The sequence below is a fragment of the Caretta caretta genome, chromosome 21 (genome assembly GCF_965140235.1).
Source record: "Caretta caretta isolate rCarCar2 chromosome 21, rCarCar1.hap1, whole genome shotgun sequence".
Lineage (NCBI taxonomy): Eukaryota > Metazoa > Chordata > Testudines > Cheloniidae > Caretta > Caretta caretta.
Window position 1 is genome coordinate 6928570 of NC_134226.1, and position 18601 is coordinate 6947170.

The window sequence follows — 18601 nt, forward strand, 5'->3', positions numbered from 1 at the left end:
TAGAAGGGCTTGTCCAGCCACAGAGGAAAGTTCAGGAGAGTTTCTGAGTGAACTCAGGGCAGTTAGCGGGTTGAAGTAATGGGAGTGGGTTGGTACTAAGCTCTACTGAGACCTTGGTGTTAGGGTCAGAGAAATGGCTTAGTTGGATCCATAACCCCTTGCCACTGCTCTATGGCACGAGGGCCTGATCCAGTGCCCAGGAAGCTCTCTAGAGGACTCCAAAGGCCGCATGATCAGACACGAACATGCCTTCGTCAAGGCGGACGGTAGCAGGACATATCCCAGTTGGCTCCTCCGATAGAAGCCCCTCCCTGTGTGCTTCCCAATGAAAAGCCTTGATCCCAAGTTAGCATCAGGTCGGCTGTTGTGTGTGCAGTGTTCCCAGCTGCAGCTGGCCAGGCCCCATGTCCCAGCCCCCCCGAAGAGAAGGACGATGATAGGTAGCCAGGAAGGAAGGCAGCAGCCCCGGAGCCCCATGGTGGCAGGTCCACCCAAGACATCCCCCTGCAGTCTGGCTGGACGGTCAGGCCACTTACCAGGAGGAGGCTCATCAGCAAGTCGATCCCTTCCGTGTCCAGCCTGAGAAAAGAAGGAGACTGTAACCACACCCCAGAGACTCTACACTGCTCAGGATCTCACTGCAGGGCGGTGAGAGCACCATGGGGGACAGTGCCTTGCCCTGCACATCTGGTGGGCGGGGTTCCAAGTCTTAATTGGCACCCCTTATAGAGTGACCAGACGTCCCAGTATTATCAGGACCGTCCCGATAGTAGGAGCTTTGTCTTGTATAGGACCCTATGAGCCCCCCATTATTCACACTTGCTATCTGGTGTGGTGGCAGTCTCAGCAGAAAGGATGGAATAAGCCCGGCAGATGGGTACTTATCCGCGAGCCCCTGGAGGGGCATCCTTCCAGGGCAAGTTGTTTGCACATTAGCAGGGCACAGTGGAGGAGGCCTGCTCTGGTGCTGGCTTCACCCGCACCTGTTCTGGAGATTGGCGGAGATCCTTAACATCCAGGGCTATCAGTCCAGCCCCTACCCCAACACTCATTGCCCTAGTCTCCCATTTGTGAATAGCCTGAAACCACAGTGCAAGTGTGGGTCTCTGCTCAAGGGAGATACCTGGGTGCATGATTTATCAAGGGCTGGGCTTGGTACCGGGTGAAATGATAACCCTTAAACTCCTCGTTGGATGTGATTCCAGGCCAGGAGTCTTCTGTAGGGGTGCCTGGGGGAGAAAGGCAGGTTTACACACATCACCCTGTGCATGGGCGATGGAAAGTTGCTCTTAACGACACTAGATGACACTAGAGAGAATAGCTCCCTGTGGAAAAGCCCCACTGTCTCTAGTAAAAAACAATGGCTATTCTATAGGTGGTGTGAACCATCCTCTGGAACTGAATAGAGAATTCTCTCTCTGTTATCAAATTCTACAAGAAGATTATAAAACCTTATAGAAAGGATCTGATTCTCCAGTACAATGGTTCGCAACCTTTCCAGACTACTGTACCCCTTTCAGTCTGATTTGTCTTGTGTATCCCAAGTTTCACCTCAATTAAAAACTACTCGCTTACAAAATCAGACATAAAAACACAAAAGTGTCACAGCACATTGGATCTGAAACATTGCTGACTTTCTCATTTTTAACATATTGTACTTACAGTTCAGTGGACAGTACATAGAGCAGTAGAAACAAGTCATTGTCTGCATGAAATGTTAGTGTGTGCTGACTTCACTAGTGCTTTTTATGTAGCCTGTTGTAAAACTTGGCAAATATTTAGATGAATTGATGTACCCCTTGGAAGACCTCTGCCTACCCTGGTTGAGAACCACTGCTCTCATAAATCCTACCAGATTTACAGGATGGGAGTTAAAGGCCAGCCTAGCAGCACCAGGGAGGTAACAGTTTTCCCTCTCTGCTTAGCCAGCCACCCCCCTCTCGTGGAGACAAGGGAGAATGCAGAAGACTCACCAAGAAGCTTGAAGATTAAATGGAGCTCTTCTTTCACAGTGGAGCCTGGGAACATGGGCCGTCCTGTGACCATTTCGTAGTGTATGCAGCCCACACCCCTAAAGGAGCAGCAGAGACACTGGAATTAGAGATGGGAAAGCCGTCCTAGTCCGTCCCTGCCCTGTGTCCAACGTAGCCTGGTTTCTTCCAGTTCCAGCCCTTGGATAAGGCTCCCACCAGTTCCCTTGGAAGAGACATCAGTACCCAGAGCTACCACACTATTATTACAGCTAACCATGCACACAGTGCCGCACGTGTTCACGTGACACAGCGCCCCTGCTCCAAAGAGCTTGTGCCCTCCGAGATGCAGGACACGGCACAGAAACCGAAGCAGGCGGCAGCCCAGTGTTATTGTTGAACATTATTTAACTGGGCAGCAGGATTCCCGGTGCTGTACAGACACACGGAGGACAATGAATTCCCCTGCCCCGAGAGCTTGGAATCTTAATGTGGGACTCTGATGGAGCCGTCCCACCCCGCCCTGCATGCAGATGCCAGCTCACCACATATCGATGGGTGTGGAGTACACAGTCGATCCCAGCAGGACATCGGGGGGCCGATACCACAGAGTGACCACCTCGTTGGAATATGTTTTCGTGGGGATTGATTTGGCTCTGGCTAGACCTAGGGACGAAAGGGATGTTAGCAAGACGGCTCCTGTTGTGTTTTGCGGCAGCAGTGCGCCCATCCCAGGGAGCTGCACGGCCAGGTTTGCAAAACAATTCAGCTCCCATCTAGGCACCTAAATGCAGCAAGACAGATTTGGAGCTGCCCGTCTGACAATCTGGCCCACTGCATTTAGGAGCTTAAATGGGAGCTGTTAGGTGCTGAAGCCGTGTTCCCAGAGGAGTCCTGCCCCCCTGCATTCCCAGACCAAGCCCGGCCCCTAACCTGTGCGCCTCAGAGGACAGGCACCAAGCTGAAACCTAGCTAAGTGAGCAAGCAGTTTCCATACAGAGGTGACCAAAGCACCAGCTTGAGAAGTGCAAGCAAGCTTGTGTCTGGGGCTGCCCCTGCCCGATGCTGCTCTGCAGCTCCAGGGATTGCATAACCGCTGTTGTCTGCACAGCCCGAACCTGGTCCAACCCAGGCCAGTGCTGTTCTCTCTCTGCCCTACTCACCGAAGTCAGCCAGCTTTAGCTCTCCCCTTTCGTTGATGAGCAGGTTCTGCGGTTTGAGGTCTCGATGCAGGATCTTGCTCTTGTGGCAGTAGGACAGGCCGCGGAGCAGCTGGAACAGGAAAATCTTGGGGGGAGGGGAGCAGAAGGGGTGAGAGCAGAGGGAAAGCAGGGTTTGGCATGTTGTTCAGCACGGAGCAGGGACAAGCAGAACCTGCAATGGGCTTGGGATCCTTCAGTGTGGATATAAATGCAAGCTGTAACAGTAATGATCACTAGCTGTAACGGGGAATAAAAATCACAGTGGACAGCTCTGGATTGATTTCAGACTTTGTACAGGTGCCACCCCTGGATGGAGCAATGTGCAAAGCCAGCACTGATGCGTCTCCAGCCTGGAGCACAAGAATAAGGGCCAGATTCACACCCACGCTAAGGCCCCTTTACACCAATGTGGCAGCGTACAGAGGCCTTAACATGGCTGCAGATTACACTGACTTCTAAATTACATTCATGTCCACTGTAAGGCCCCTCTACACAGCCAGGGCCTCTTTACACAGTCTGGCCTTCAGTGTGTCAATGCAAATCTGACCCGACGAATACATCTCCACTGCGTGGCCATGAGTCTCAGGGCCTGGCTCGACAGACTCAGACACGAGCTAAAAGTAGCCTCAGAACTGTTCCGGCTCAGCCTGGGGCTCGGCCTCTCCCCTCCTCCGGCTTCGGAGCCCACGCTCCAGCCCGAGCCAGAACCGATACCTGGCTGCTTTTAACTCTGTAGCAGGAGCCCCGTGAACCCAAGTCTGCACACCCAAGCTCTGAGACTCACGGCCAGGGCCTTTTTTTTTTTTTTGGCAGCATAGCATGAGATCCTCTCTCTCTTTGACTCATTGGCAGAGCTTGCAAAGACCGGGCGCTCCACTGGATGAAAAGCGTTTTGAGAGCTACTGATGAAAAGCACTCGGTAAGAGCTGGGTATAATTATTATGATCATTATTATTGATGGTATTTCTGTGTTTGTCTGGAAGTTCCTTCTGCCACATGCAACCAATTCCAAACATTCAGGAAATGTTCTAGGCATCCAGGGGCAGAACTTTACCGATTTTAGGGAAAACCGGAAGGGGGGAAATGAGGGATGCCCAGCAACCCGGACATCTGTTTAGCGCGGCCACAGCTTCAAGCACCTCTGCAATTGTTTACAGATTAAATAACTGAATTGATGGCCCCTCCTATTGCTGCCCAGCATAACAATAGCCCTGCTCATCCTCCCAAGACAGTCTAACATGCTGACATCCTGAATAACTTCCCTCCCAGACAAAATTCAATGGTGGTGAGGAATGGGAGGCCCACACCTTTCCTGGTGGGAGGAGGGAAACCGGGGGACCTGATATGGTGGGGGATATGAGGTGGGAATGTGAGGAAGGGGCGCAGACAGAGTCCATAACATGGGTGGGGGGAAGAATGGGGAACTCTGGTATGGTGGAGGGGACATGTGGGGCACACAGAACTCCTGGTGGGGGGAGATGAAGGAGTAGTTGCAGGGAGGCCCTGAAATAGAGGGGACTGGAGGGATGCAAGGAGCTCTTGGGGTGTTCAGTCAGCTCGGTCTCCAGAAGTTATGAAGTGTGCCCTCCCTCCCCGCAGTGTAGCTGCATTCTGTCCTTAATTAAGTCAGTTTCCTCATTTGCCACCAGACTAACACCAAACACCCCACTCTGCTAGGAACTGGACAAGGGGCGGAGTGTCTGTCTCGGGAACTTTCTAAAATCCATTGACAAGGTCCTGCAGTAAGATGCTAGGAAGGAAATGAAATCGCCCTCGGATGAACGGTAATACAGACAACTAGTAAAACTACTGATTAATGGTTGAGGAAAGGGGATGAACAGCGTTTACAGATGACACCAACTTATTCAGGTTAGTCCAGGCCAGAGAAAATGGTGAGGAACTTCAGAGGCGTCTAACAATGCTAAGTGAATGGGCAGTGCGATGGCAGATTAATTCACTGTTGAGAAGAACATGATAATGCACACTGGATCGTCTGAATAATCTGAGTGTGAATGTCTGAGTCCCCAACGACTGCAATGCGGCTTGCTTCAGTTCCCTGGGTCTTCAACATGGCCACCATAGAGCATCCCCTGAGAGTTTGTAAACCCCTTCCACAAGATAGTGGTCTCGTACCTTCACGTTGTGCATATTCATCAGGTTCCCGCAGTTATCCAGATATTGCTTTAGGTCACTGTCCTGCAACGACAAGCACATCCCGAAGGAACCTTCTAAGTGACCATGAATAACCATGTGCCCAGCAAGTTACTGACAACACATGGCGATGGTCAAGCTGAGCCTGGTGAGTGAGGTTTAACAAGGGCTGGGTGGCTAAATCTCACAGATAATTTTAACACGCCCTGAAACCTTTTTCACAGATTTACAGAGGTTATGGTCAGAAAGAACCATTACGATCATCCCAAACCCTCCCCCAAGTGGCTAGGGGGAATGGGTGGAGATGGAGGGCTAGGAAAACTTTGCCTCCCTCATTTCAAACACAAGTGAACAGGCTTGATACAGCAATCTCTGGGTGAAATTCTATGGTCCACGTTACACAGGAGCTCAGAGCAGACAATTGTTATTAGAAGTGAATAAATATTTTGTTAATTAAAAAAAACTGAGTGAAATCTCTGACTGCACATATTGAAGAGACCAGGCCTATCTATCAAATGTTAATATTGTGTGGGTGTTGTAATGATGCTCACTCTGCAATGTGGTAACTCCCTGGTTGGTACACAGAGCGATCTGATGTTTATATTCCTGCATAATGTCTCTTTAAACAAATTCTCATTGTTGTAATGTTGATTGTTTTGTATCTGATATTTACATGGCAAGGATTTATAAACCCTTCTATATACTTCTAAATAAACAGATAGTAACGTAAAAAAAATCAGGGAAATAGCTGATGAAATTACTGTGAAATGTTCCCTTTTTTGACCTATTACAAAGCAGGTCAGGGAATTCTCAAAGTCTGGAAATTTTCAGAATTTTGAAAAACAAAAAAATGTTGTTCCCCGTGATTCTCTCTGCTATTTTTTCTCTTTTGTTGCAACCAGCAGTTCTCATCATTCCATGAACCGTTCCTGTGTCTGGAAGGAGCCCCCACCCCTCCCTCAGCAGGAGAAAAGCTGGGTGTCCAGACTGCCCCAGCACAAGACCAAGTGCCCAGGCAAGCAGCCCATGGACTCACCAGGTACTCAAAGACAAGGGTGAGGGAGCGCTCCGTGTGGATGAAATCGTGGAGGGTCACAATGTTTGCATGTTTCAGGTTCTTCAGCAGGGAAACTGCAAGGCAAGAAGAAGACAGCGTTAGTCATGAGGACCCATTGGCGGCAAACTTTGTCATGAGGGGTGGCAACCTGCCCAGGCAGGGCTGATGGGTCCCAACATCTGTTCCTCATGGACCGGGTCAGTGTTTTGCAGATGGAAGAGTCAGTCCTTCAGGACTGAGTGGGTTTGGATTGGCTTGCTGAGCTGCCCATCAAGCCCTAAGGGAAGTCTGATTCGCTACTAACTTTCTATTGCAGGCAGCGTCCTCCTTTTCACACAGTCATGGGGGCTCTCCGGAAGCGGCCGGCATGTCCCAGCAGCTCCTGACCTAGGTGGAGGGGACAGGAGGCTCTGCGCGCTGTCCTTGCTTGCAGGCACTGCCCCTGCAGCTCCCATTGGCTGCAGTTCCCAACCAATGGGAGCTGTGGAGCAGGAGCTCATGGCAGGGGCAGCGCGTGGAGCCCCCTGGCATTCCCTCCCACTGGAGCTGCAGGGACACATGGAGTTGGGTAGGGAGCCTGCCAGCCCTGCCAACCCTCCCTGCTTGAGCACCAGCAGGGTGAGACCGCCTGGCCCCCATTCCCAGGACCAGCGGGGGTCCTGGACCGCGTGCCGCCACCTGGACCACCCCCAGCACCAGGGGCGCCCCCAGACCACCCCCCAGACCACCTGCAGCCCCTTTGCTCAATATTTAGTCAGGGGTATATAGTACAAGTTATGGACAGGTCACAGGCTGTGAATTTTTGTTTACTGCTCATGACCTGTCCAGGACTTTTACTAAAAACACCTGTGACTAAAACATAGCCTTAATTATGGGCTCATTTGAATCATAGAAATGTCAGGTTGGAAGGGATCTTGAGAAGGCAACAAGTTTAGCCCCATGCACTGAGGCAGCACCATCTGGTAAGCGGATATAAATTGCTACCCTTTATACTCACGAGTTCCAGAGCTGTGGTCCATCCCTGTGTGTGTTGCCTTTTAGCACAAAAAGCATCTACTGCCCCTTACCCTCCCTTATAGCTGTGCAGGGTGCTCCTTCTTCATGCTCCAGGCGGATCTCCTTCAGAGCGACCAGGTTCCCAGTTAGCTTGCTGCGCCCCTTGAAGACAGTGGCATAGGTGCCCTGTGGGAAAGGGACAGAGAAATGCAGCTCATGAACTCACACTTGGATGGCATGTGAGCAGGGCTGCTAAGGGGAGCACCTGACACCCTGCATGTACCACAAACCAATGTCCATGGGAGCCTTTTATCTTTGGATGGAAGGGATTGAAAAACAAGGGCAGGATAATTTTACAACCACTGGTGACATTGGTAGCAATGCAACTGTGCACACTGGCTAAATCCCTCTCCAGTGGCTGGTTAACGTAGAACGTAATAACCTACTACTGCTACCATCTAATGGAGCTGCTCCTTTAACTCAAGTGGGAGAGACCTATGCTGTCGATCCCGGCTGACGAAAGGTGGTCGGGATTGTTACATACAGTAAGATATTCATAGGACTCAATGTCATACTTTGGTAACCCAGTGGATCAGGTGGTAATTTCCTCTCCTGTAAATACAGTATTACCTTGCACAATTTAACACCTTTTGTAAACCCAGAGTTTTGGGAGGGGAGTCTATGTTTTGGGCTTAAACCTTGAAGGCCAGATTTTCAATGCTGGAGCTCAGAAGGCAACCTCTTAATTTGTCAGCATGGAAAATACAATCCTGCATTTAGAGTAGCCATCTAAGCAGCCAGATAACCTTTTGCCTGTTTAACCAAGGGCTTTGTGGGTGCATCTTAGGCACCATTCTTTGAAAATGGCCCTTTAAGAGTTTAGTTTGAGAGGGTGGGAATGATCTACTGGCGCGAGAACAATCCTGGGTAGCATGAACATCTGAGTTCTACACTGATTCCCTCTGTAGCCTTAGGCAAATCACTTAACCTCTCTGCCACTGTAAAATGAGAACAACACTTAACTACCCAAGACAGGGGGCGGGGCGGGGTTGTACAGAGTGTTTGTAAATTGCTTTGAAGATAAAAAGCCTGATCCAAAGCCCCTGAAAGTCAACTTCAAGATTCCTGTCAGCTTCAATGGTCTTTCGACTGGGCCCAAAAGAACTCTGCAAGTGCTACGTTTGAGTATTTCTTGTTACTTTTAACTCACACTGGGCCAGGACCAAACTCCCATATGCTGAGGAAGTTTAGCTCTGGGTCTGTCCTTTGCAGCTTGGGCTCTGTTCTTAACTTCATCTACAATGTTGAGTTGATTTCACGTTCTCCTTACCTCCCCCAGTTTTTCCAATTTAACATAGGTTTCCAGCTTCCCAAATCCGATGTCCGACTGCAAAGAAAAGGGAAGAACATCAGCAGGAAATATCCTTCCCGAGGAAAGATTAGCCCTGCGGCTGAAGGTCACATCAAGGAGGCTGGGCAGTATGAGCTTTGGGGGGAGATAAATCAAGGCAGGTAGCAGTTCTAGATACACAATGTTTATTGCTATCTGCAGGGGAGAGCAGCCAGGCAGCCAATCAATCACAGGGAAACCACAACTGACTGGTTGCTTAAAAGAAACAAATGATACCTGCTTTCTCCTTCCATGGAACTATGACGCAAGCTATTAACTTAATCACTGCGCTAAGTGTCTTCTTCTGCAAAATGACTGTGGCTTGAAATATTGCCCTCCACTGCTCCTATCGCTACGATTCCATGATCGTTCTGTCCATCTGTCCCTTCCTCACCCGTCAGCCTGGTATTTGAGCAGTTAAGTCTGAATTTAAACATGAGCTTTTTTTTTTTTTTTAATGCAGTGATGCCGCTTTCATCAAAGACACCTCCCCTAGGATCACATCAAGTAGGCAGCCCCTTCCTTGTGCTAAAAGTCAATTCCTACATATCTGATCTTCAGTAGAATGCCATTCCTTGATCACAGATACTTTTCAAACCAACCAGGAAAGAGACATTTCCTATTTGCAATGGTCACTCTTTCAAGTTATACTGAGAGACACACTGTCATAGACACAACCACAGCAAGGGTAGTCTTGCGGTTAAGGCACTGGATGGAGACTCGGGAGACCTGGGTTGAGTTCCTACCACAGACTCTCTGTGTGACCGACAGCAAGTCTGTTAACCTCTCTGTGCCTCGGTTTCCCAATGGGAAAATGACACCGCCTTTGTCTATTTAGATTTTAAACTTTTTTGGGGAGGGACTATCTCTGAGGCGTGGTCTACATTATAACATTAAGTCGACCTAACTACATTGCTCAGGGCTGTGAAAAATTTCGCTCCCCATGCGATGTGGCTAAGCCAATCTGCGGAAAAGGACCGAGGGGTGACAGTGGACGAGAAGCTGGATATGAGTCAGCAGTGTGCCCTTGTTGCCAAGAAGGCCAATGGCATTTTGGGATGTATAAGTAGGGGCATAGCGAGCAGATCGAGGGACGTGATCGTTCCCCTCTATTTGACATTGGTGAGGCCTCATCTGGAGTACTGTGTCCAGTTTTGGGCCCCACACTACAAGAAGGATGTGGATAAATTGGAGAGAGTCCAGCGAAGGGCAACAAAAATGATTAGGGGTCTAGAACACATGACTTATGAGGAGAGGCTGAGGGAGCTGGGATTGTTTAGCCTGCAGAAGAGAAGAATGAGGGGGGATTTGATAGCTGCTTTCAACTACCTGAAAGGGGGTTCCAAAGAGGATGGCTCTAGACTGTTCTCAATGGTAGCAGATGACAGAACGAGGAGTAATGGTCTCAAGTTGCAGTGGGGGAGGTTTAGATTGGATATTAGGAAAAACTTTTTCACTAAGAGGGTGGTGAAACACTGGAATGCGTTACCTAGGGAGGTGGTAGAATCTCCTTCCTTAGAGGTTTTTAAGGTCAAGCTTGACAAAGCCCTGGCTGGGATGATTTAACTGGGAATTGGTCCTGCTTCGAGCAGGGGGTTGGACTAGATGACCTTCAGGGGTCCCTTCCAACCCTGAGATTCTATGATTCTATGATCTAAGCCCCAGTGTACATACTGCTAGGTCGACGAAAGAATCCCATGGATAGGTGTTCCTGTGACATAACTAGCACGTCTCTCTCACACACCTGGTATGTGTTAACGTACAGGACAGTCACAAACACAACTCTTATCTCAGGGAAGTTCAGTGGGTTTCCACTTTTTGATATGTACCATAATAATCACTACAACACATGCCATATACATCTCTCCATCATTAGGCGGTCCTAGAGAGACAGCTGTCACTCGACAGGGAGTTTTGGAACAGTGCAGTCACCGTCCACGGAGCAGAGAAATAGTTTGTCATCGTCTCCCAGAATAAAGAACATCATGGTCGTCTGATTGGAGTTGGACAGGAAAATGGTGGGTGAATTTTAAACCGGTGGCAAGTCCTGGAGACTATTCATCTACGGGCTGCAGCAGGGACACAATCCCCCTTACAAGTGGGATCCGGGAGGAACCGACCTACTACAGAACGGAGGTCAGTCTCTCTGGCTTCTCTGCCATTTTCCCTGCATTTTCCTCCCCGCATTTTCCAATCAGCACCCTTTCCATCCACTCATTTTACACAAGCCACCGAAACACAGAGGAGGGAAACTTACAGTCTAGCTGCTGACACGAGGTGGGTTTGAACTAGGGACTTGTGAGGTCAATGGTGTCAGTAGCTTCACTACCACTCCCCTGAACAATCTGCCTCCCACAGGAGCAGCGACATCAGTCTATTTTGCACAGTTGGTGGACCTAATACTGTGACTGTTGGAATGTGAGGGAGGCTGGACATGATCTGACAGCCTACGAATGGCACACTGCCACGTGGAGAGTTTTACAGAAACACTCATTATTCATTGACAGGATTATTAATATTTATAGCACACTCGCTTCACCCAGGTATATGTTATTCAATAGACACAAGAGACTGCACAAGTAGGTGTGTGCTGTCAGTACACCAGCTTACACCATTCTTCCCACTTGGGGCTAGATATCTGTCCAAGGCTTGCCAAGGCCTTGGACCCAGTGACTGGGCAACACTGAGTGTTCCTGGTGCCTAGGAAGCATGCTGGCATATTCGTAAATAAGGCGCCGTGTTGTAGTCATCATGCATGCTAACGCTGTGCTATACAGAAAGTGAAACTCCGAAATTAGTACGAAGACTAATTCATTATTTTCCAGCGTTCGCATTTTAACGAGAAGCGGCGGCCGCCAGCAGGTGCTTCTTAAATGCCAAGTGGCTTTCAGTCCCCATCCTTTCAAAGAATCAAACCTGAGTGTGGGCACGTGGGAGTGTACGAATGTGAGGGGCAGGCGTGGGGAGTTACACAGCTGGGTGTGGGCACATGTGGCGCAGGGGATTTGCACTGCACATGGACATGGGATTTGCACACATAGGTGCGAGCATGTGCATGGGGAGGATTGACGCAAGTGTAGGCAAGGTTTACGCTAGTGGTTGTGTGCAATAGCGATTTACTTGCATCAGTGTGTACACGCGGAGATGTGCACGTGTGGGAACGTGGGTGGATGGGCATTCACATGGGAATTTGCACACGAGTGCATGAGGATTTAAACACACAGCAGCGAGCAGTGGGACACGTGCACAGTGTGGTGGGCCTGACACAATCCCCCCCAGACCCAGACCCCCTGAGCTGAGGGACTCACGAGGGAAGCCCGTCGAGACATCCTGCTGAAGGTCTTGGGGAAGTCTGGATTGTCCATCTGCAGCTTTTGCAGGAACTCCGGGGGCAGACGGATGTCCACGGGCAGGGAGAGCCGCTTGCTGACATCCTGCAGACAGGGCCAGCACAGAGTTAGTGTCTAAAGCACCTGACGCAGCTGAGAATCTTAAGCAGACATTCAGGGAGCAGTGCCTGACAGCTACTCACCTCAGCCTACATACTCCCCATGCCCCCCACCCCACGTCCTAGACAACTGCCTCCCGCCTATGAGAACCACGGAGCGCCTCACCGCGCACCCTCCTCCTCACCCCACCGCAGGCGCAGCCCCACCCAGTACTTGCCTCCATGGAGAAGCGGCGCTGGCTGCTCCTTCGGTAGCGCACAGCTTTCGGGGACTGGCCTTCCACCTCCGAGGGGGAAACGGAGGTTGGCTCTGCCCGGAAACCTCTGCCCAGGTGGCCCAGCTGCAGGTGCCCTTGTGCCAGGTCTGATGAGAGAGGAAGCAGAGACAGAGTGGATCGACTGGATGGCACCAAAAGGCCACTATTCATCAATACAAGGGACAATCACATTCCACTGATGAGTCTGAGTACAGGATGGGGAGCGAGGTGACTCCTGGACACTGAGAGAGTCCTGGAGAGAGTCCAGCGAAGGGCAACAAAAATGATTAGGGGTCTGGAACACATGAGTTATGAGGAGAGGCTGAGGGAGCTGGGATTGTTTAACCTGCAGAAGAGAAGAATGAGGGGGGATTTGATAGCTGCTTTCAACTACCTGAAAGGGGGTTCCAAAGAGGATGGATCTAGTCTGTTCTCAGTGGTAGCAGATGACAGAACGAGGAGTAATGGTCTCAAGTTGCAGTGGGGGAGGTTTAGATTGGATATTAGGAAAAACTTTTTCACTAGGAGGGTGGTGAAACACTGGAATTCGTTACCTAGGGAGGTGGTAGAATCTCCTTCCTTAGAGGTTTTTAAGGTCAGGCTTGACAAAGCCCTGGCTGGGATGATTTAACTGGGAATTGGTCCTGCTTCGAGCAGGGGGTTGGACTAGATGACCTTCTGGGGTCCTTTCCAACCCTTATATTCTATGATTCTATGATCCGTGCCCTAACACCGACCCCCTCTGTGGCCTTGGGCAAGTCCCTTCACCTTTTTGCAGCTCAGGTTTCCCTTCCAAAACACTGGGCCAACACTGCTACATCCCCGGGGGAGCTTGCAGGAGCTAATGTGTGTTTGCAAAGTGAATAGAAGTGCTAAGGATTTCTACTAACTATAGCACCTCTGCTGTTACAACTGAGGTGGTGCCTAGGGGCCCCAGTCAGGGAGCAGGGCTCCACTGTGCTAGGCACTGTATACACATGGATTGAAAAGACTGTTCCCTGCCCCACAGAGCTTGCAGTCTCAGGGGCAGGCTGTGATAGCCTTTCAGTACTAATTGCTAGTGCTTTACTCCCATTGTACAGATGAGGAGAACTGAAGCCCTGGGAGACGAAGTGACTTGCCCGAGGTCCTGCAGCAGGCCACTGGCAGAGCTAGGAATAGAACTGTGGTCTCCTGAGTCCCAGTCCAGTGCTTTATGCGGGAGGAAACACTACTTAGCACCCTACCCTACATGGAGCACCGCCTGCTTCAACGAGGCCTACTCCTAGCCACGAGCAAGGCTTTCTCTCTCTGGCGCTGAGCAGCTTCGGCTCATGTCACAAGCAGTATCGTCACCATTATTCACTCCCAGGGACCTGAACGATTCTGAGCAAAGGGCCTATGGGATTAAAGGGGGGCAGACAGAGTGTCATTTACTGCACAATAAAACCAGCAGACTCCCGAGGAAGGTACGAGTTCCCCAGCCCCAGCCCGTCACGTCTCAGCAGATTACGTAGTCCTGGGAAACGGTCCTAAAACACAGCAGCCCTCTTGAAGGCTGAAGAGATTCCGAATAATAACTCTTCTCTTAGGATTACAAGTCTGAAGCATCATCAAGTCCCAGGCGCCATGAAAGAAGCAGGAAATCAGAACAAAATAAGCCACAAAGCTCCCTCAGGACTCCAGTTTTAGGCTTGCACTTAATTCCTCCTTGGTCTGCAATTAATGTCTGGTTGCTAGGAAGCTCTGGAGCGCAGGGACCCAGACCCTGGCTCAGTAAAACGTTTAACGAGTTCAACACAGGTCACCAGAATCCCTGTGAGATGGATTCTCCAAATTCACAGGGGCATTATTTCCAAGAGAGCCATTCAAAACAAGGCCTCTGCTAATTAGATGTTTCTGAATGAAGTTTGGCTATTTAAAGAGGAGTCAAAACCGTCCTGCGAGGATTAGTGGAAGAAATTTGACTCCCTTACAAAAGACTTTCAGCAGACACATGACAATGTCTTCAGGCCCTTCCACAGTGAGGGCATGGATACAACACAAGGCGACTGCCTTTGGCACAGACAGCCTTTCACACAAGCCAGTCATTGATACAGAACTCAGCTCGCTGAGGAAACAGAGAGAGGGAGAAGAGAGGGGAAGAAAGGTCTGCACATTAGGTGACAGAGTTGATAGGAGAGTCGGACAGAGAGATACCAGGGTTCTATTCCCTGCTCTGTCCTTGACCTGCTGTGTGACCAATTCCCTCTCTGGGCCTCTGCATCCCCCCTACACTTTGTTTACTTGGAGTGTACTGTCTTTGGGGCAGGGGCTGTCTCTCACTACGTGCATGTACAGCCCCTAACACAATGGGTCCCTGACCTCAGTTCGAGTCCCTAGGTTCTACTGTCATACAATTAACAATAGTAACTTCCCACCAGCGTGAGTAATGGGTGCACAAGCCAGCCACAGGGATTGTCACCTTTAGCAAGAAGGAGCTGCAAGTGAGCTTGGCATTTTAACAGATCAAGAAGAACAAAGAGGCCAGAAATGGGGGACCTGCTGTTCAAGCGTAAATGCCCTCTTCACAGACACAGCTTCCTTTCTGACCCGGTTCTTGAACTCCTCCAGCAGCCCAGCCCAAGCTCTCTAGCTGTTTAAGGATCCATTTCTTTCAGCCCAGGAAAATATTACAGCCCACAGCCTGTGACATGGACCCATGCCCCCCTTCGCTGGAAAAAGCTAGTGAAGAACAACTGTGCCCACTACTAATGGAAACAGTCAGGGTCTCCTTCAGAGAGACACACCTCCCAAACCCCTTGAAAAATGCCATAGTTGGCCCAATCCTCAAGAAGCCATCACACAACCCTGAAGATCTCTCGAACTACCCTCCCGTCACCCACATCCCATTCCTAGGCAAAATAACTGAGCAAGTAGTAATCATCAAACTCCAGCAGCATGCAACGTCAGCCATGAACCTAGATGTCTCCCCATCAGAAGCCAGGGCACAGCCGAGACAGTTCTGGTGGCACTAGAAGACAACCTTCTTGTGGTCATGGACCATGGAGGTGAGATCCCAATGCTCGCAACGCTGGACCTCTCTGCAGCCTCTGACACAGTGGAACACAAGATACTGCTAACCTGTCTACATGACATGGCAGGAACAAGGACGCCAACTGTTCTTTGGCAGCAGAGCTCAGAGAGGGGTGACAGGTGACTGCTGCCACCAGAGACTTCACTACTGCTACTGATTTTACCTGGCAGGCGCCCAGATACTACAGGCACGGGTGGCAGCATAAAACCAACGAAACAGATCCATCCATCAACCTCCTTAACAACATTTTCCTGGGCCCAGACACACTGCCTTGGCCACTGTTAAAGCCTTTGTGGATGGGGCTTAGTTACATCACTCTGGAATAGGCTCAAGGGTTGGTTTCAACAACAGTTATAAAAAAAAAAAAAAAGACCGTGTCCCAAGCTCACCCTGCTTTCTTGGGGTTTTCCCTTATTCTTAAGAACAAAGCACATCCCTCAGCCCAAGCTTCCTCCTGAGGTTAGCCCTTCCTTTGTTTTTCGCCCTGCAGGGCCTCTGTCCCTTCCCTACTTCTCTCTGCTTTATGAGAGAGACACTCCAAGGTTTTTGTATTCCTTGGTTGAAGCTAGTAGGACCCACCTGGTCTGGCTGCTCGTGTAAATCAGCAGAAGAGCTCTGCGTTTCTATGCAGGGATCTACTGCCCTCTGACAGTTATCCTTAAGAGCCATTAGTGAATTTCACACCAGGGTTCAAATTCCAAACACCCTCACGTTGAGATCTGAGGTTTCAGCCTGGGCTCACCATTAATACTGATTATTATTACACTGAAATTTACCCTCTGCACAGGATAAACTGTTGACATGACAAACACCAGGGTCAGTGCTGCGGGGGGTGGGATGAAGGGGCATGGCCATTAAGAGCACAGAGCACCACAGCATTAGGAAAATGCTATACATCAAGAGCAGGCACTGGCAAGCTGCTCCCTTCCCTGGGAGCTCCACTGGTTGTTTGCAGCATGAGTCAGGGAGACATCTCATGACCTGCCATGGTGTATCAGCCACAAGATCCCTCCCCTGTGAGCCCGGGGAACTAGGAGTGTCCAGAAAGTGTCCTGGCATGCAAAGATGCCCTAACTCCCCTTAATATCTTCTTGCTGCTGCCACTGCTGCTGGGGGGCTGCATGTCACCACAGTGGCCCTCTAGCATGGTGCCAAGTGGTACTGAATCACAAATGTTTCTGCAGGGGCCCGGGTTCCATCAAACCGCTCCCTGTGTCTCCACAGGCTGAAGGCAGCTAGCTGCTCCAGGCTGAGAGTGTCTTGTCAACAGAAGTCATTGGAAAGCATTTGCCTGGCAAGCATTTTGTAATGCAGATGGAACAGGTCCACAACCACTATGCTACTGCAGCGTAAGGAGACTGTGGGCTTTCTCTCTCTCTGTTGTGCTGCATGACAGGGAAGCTTCACCTGCCAAGGAGTTCTCTGTACCAAGGGATATGGTAAATTGTCCATCGCTTGCAGTTTACATCGAGATTGAATGCCTTGTTTAAAGAGATGCCCCACGTCAACCACAAGTTACTGGTCCAGACGCAGGAATTACCAGGTGAAATTCTCTGGCCTGTGTTATGTAGGAGGTCAGGCTAGATAATCAGAACAGTCCCTTCTGGCCTTAACATCTAGCAATCTGTAGTCCACAGAAACAGAGCTGGGCCCAAACCCAATGGGGCTCGACCTAAACCCCCTCCCCCGATCTGAACGTGTGGCTTGCTCCTAGTACTAGAATGGGCCAAACTAGCACCCCAAATCCAAATGACCTGACGTTAGGAGAAGTTAAGCTTCAGATTCAGGTTTTGATTCTGACCATAGCCAAAGTTGGAAGGAACAGGGGGGAGTTCAGATCTGGGTTCTAGTTCAGGACCCTCTGTATTAAACCTACTAACTGCTGAATCCACCGGGGATGTAACACTCGAAGTAACAGTGCCCACCCATACATAATAACTCAGCAAGAGAAGGCTAAATGTCAGCAGGAGAGTTCCTGACCAAAATACACTTGGCTCAGCTGCCCAGGGCACGTCCCTCGGCCATCCTCCTGCTGAGACACCGTTAGCCGAGAGCTGCACAGAAACAGCCCTCTGCTATTTCTAACACGGCTTTCACTGCATTGACTTCAATCTACTTGGACAGCTCACCGCTGGGTATCAGCAAGAGAGCTACATTCGGAGGGCACTGATCAGAGCAGGGCACAGCCAAGGCTGGCTTCACTAGCCCATCTCCCGGATGAGATGCAGCAGACGAACGACCCGAAGAGAGGATGGCTTTGGGCAAATGTGGTTCCCTGCCACTGTCACTGGTGTAATAAGGGTGCCCAAGGGTTCAAGGGATTCTCGGCTCTTGTCTGGCCTCTGTCTGTTAGGATTCCTAATCAGAACCCACCATGAGGTGTGGAAGCACCTGAAGTGGTGCTGATTTGCATAAGTCTACTCAGGGGGATGAAGGTACCAAGAGACCCTTCCTCCCAAGTCCATCCAGAGGGACTTGGTTTCCATCTCACGCCCGAGTCCTTGCAAGTGAAGGGGATTGTCCCAGAAGGAAGCAGCCGGACCATTGTTGCATTCAGACTGTAGGGCCAGGAGGCTGCCTTAATCAAGCTCTGTTGTAGGATCCGCACGAATGCATGCCTGGGCAGTGGGCACCTGGCCACAGAGACACCACAGGTCATCAGCCAGGCTTGGGCCTGGGCTCTGAACACCTGGGCCCTACTGTTTCAGTTAAAAGAGAACTCCTGTTTCGGTCAGCAAGCGGCAGATCGCATTTGTCAGGGTACATCTATACTGCAGTAAAACACCCGTGGCTGGCCTGTGTTAGCTGATGCAGGCTCATTGCGGGGATATAAAATTGCAGTGTAGACATCTGGGCTTGGGTTTAAGCCCAGAGCTCGGGCTCTAGCCCGACCATCTACATTGCAGTTTTATAGCTCTGCAACCGGAGCCCCACAAGCCTGAGCCAGCTGACATAGGCTAGCCCTGGGTGCTTTACAGCAGTGCAGACATACATTTAGAGTCCCCGGGGCAGTCACTGAGGCAGGGGTGTTGAACATATGGCTTGCAGGTCGGACCTAACCTGCGCAATGTATCT

At 50.3% G+C, this 18601-nt stretch overlaps 1 protein-coding gene across 2 annotated transcripts in view; it reads right to left on the reverse strand.

Annotated features, from left to right (window-relative positions):
• Window positions 1–18601, reverse strand: part of CDK18 (cyclin dependent kinase 18) — an 85508-nt gene that overhangs the window by 12593 nt on the left and 54314 nt on the right. For both annotated transcript variants that reach the window (XR_012665668.1, XM_048826727.2), the window contains exons 3-13: window positions 12433–12578; window positions 12075–12200; window positions 8707–8763; window positions 7448–7562; window positions 6360–6454; window positions 5306–5368; window positions 3134–3257; window positions 2516–2636; window positions 1974–2071; window positions 1124–1229; window positions 537–579 (exon numbers count right to left, since the gene is read on the reverse strand). Coding sequence is in view for 1 of the 2 variants with exons in the window: in XM_048826727.2 (XP_048682684.1) it covers window positions 537–579; window positions 1124–1229; window positions 1974–2071; window positions 2516–2636; window positions 3134–3257; window positions 5306–5368; window positions 6360–6454; window positions 7448–7562; window positions 8707–8763; window positions 12075–12200; window positions 12433–12578 (1094 nt within the window). In the remaining variant the exon portion in view is untranslated. The remainder of the gene's footprint in view (window positions 1–536; window positions 580–1123; window positions 1230–1973; window positions 2072–2515; window positions 2637–3133; window positions 3258–5305; window positions 5369–6359; window positions 6455–7447; window positions 7563–8706; window positions 8764–12074; window positions 12201–12432; window positions 12579–18601) is intronic.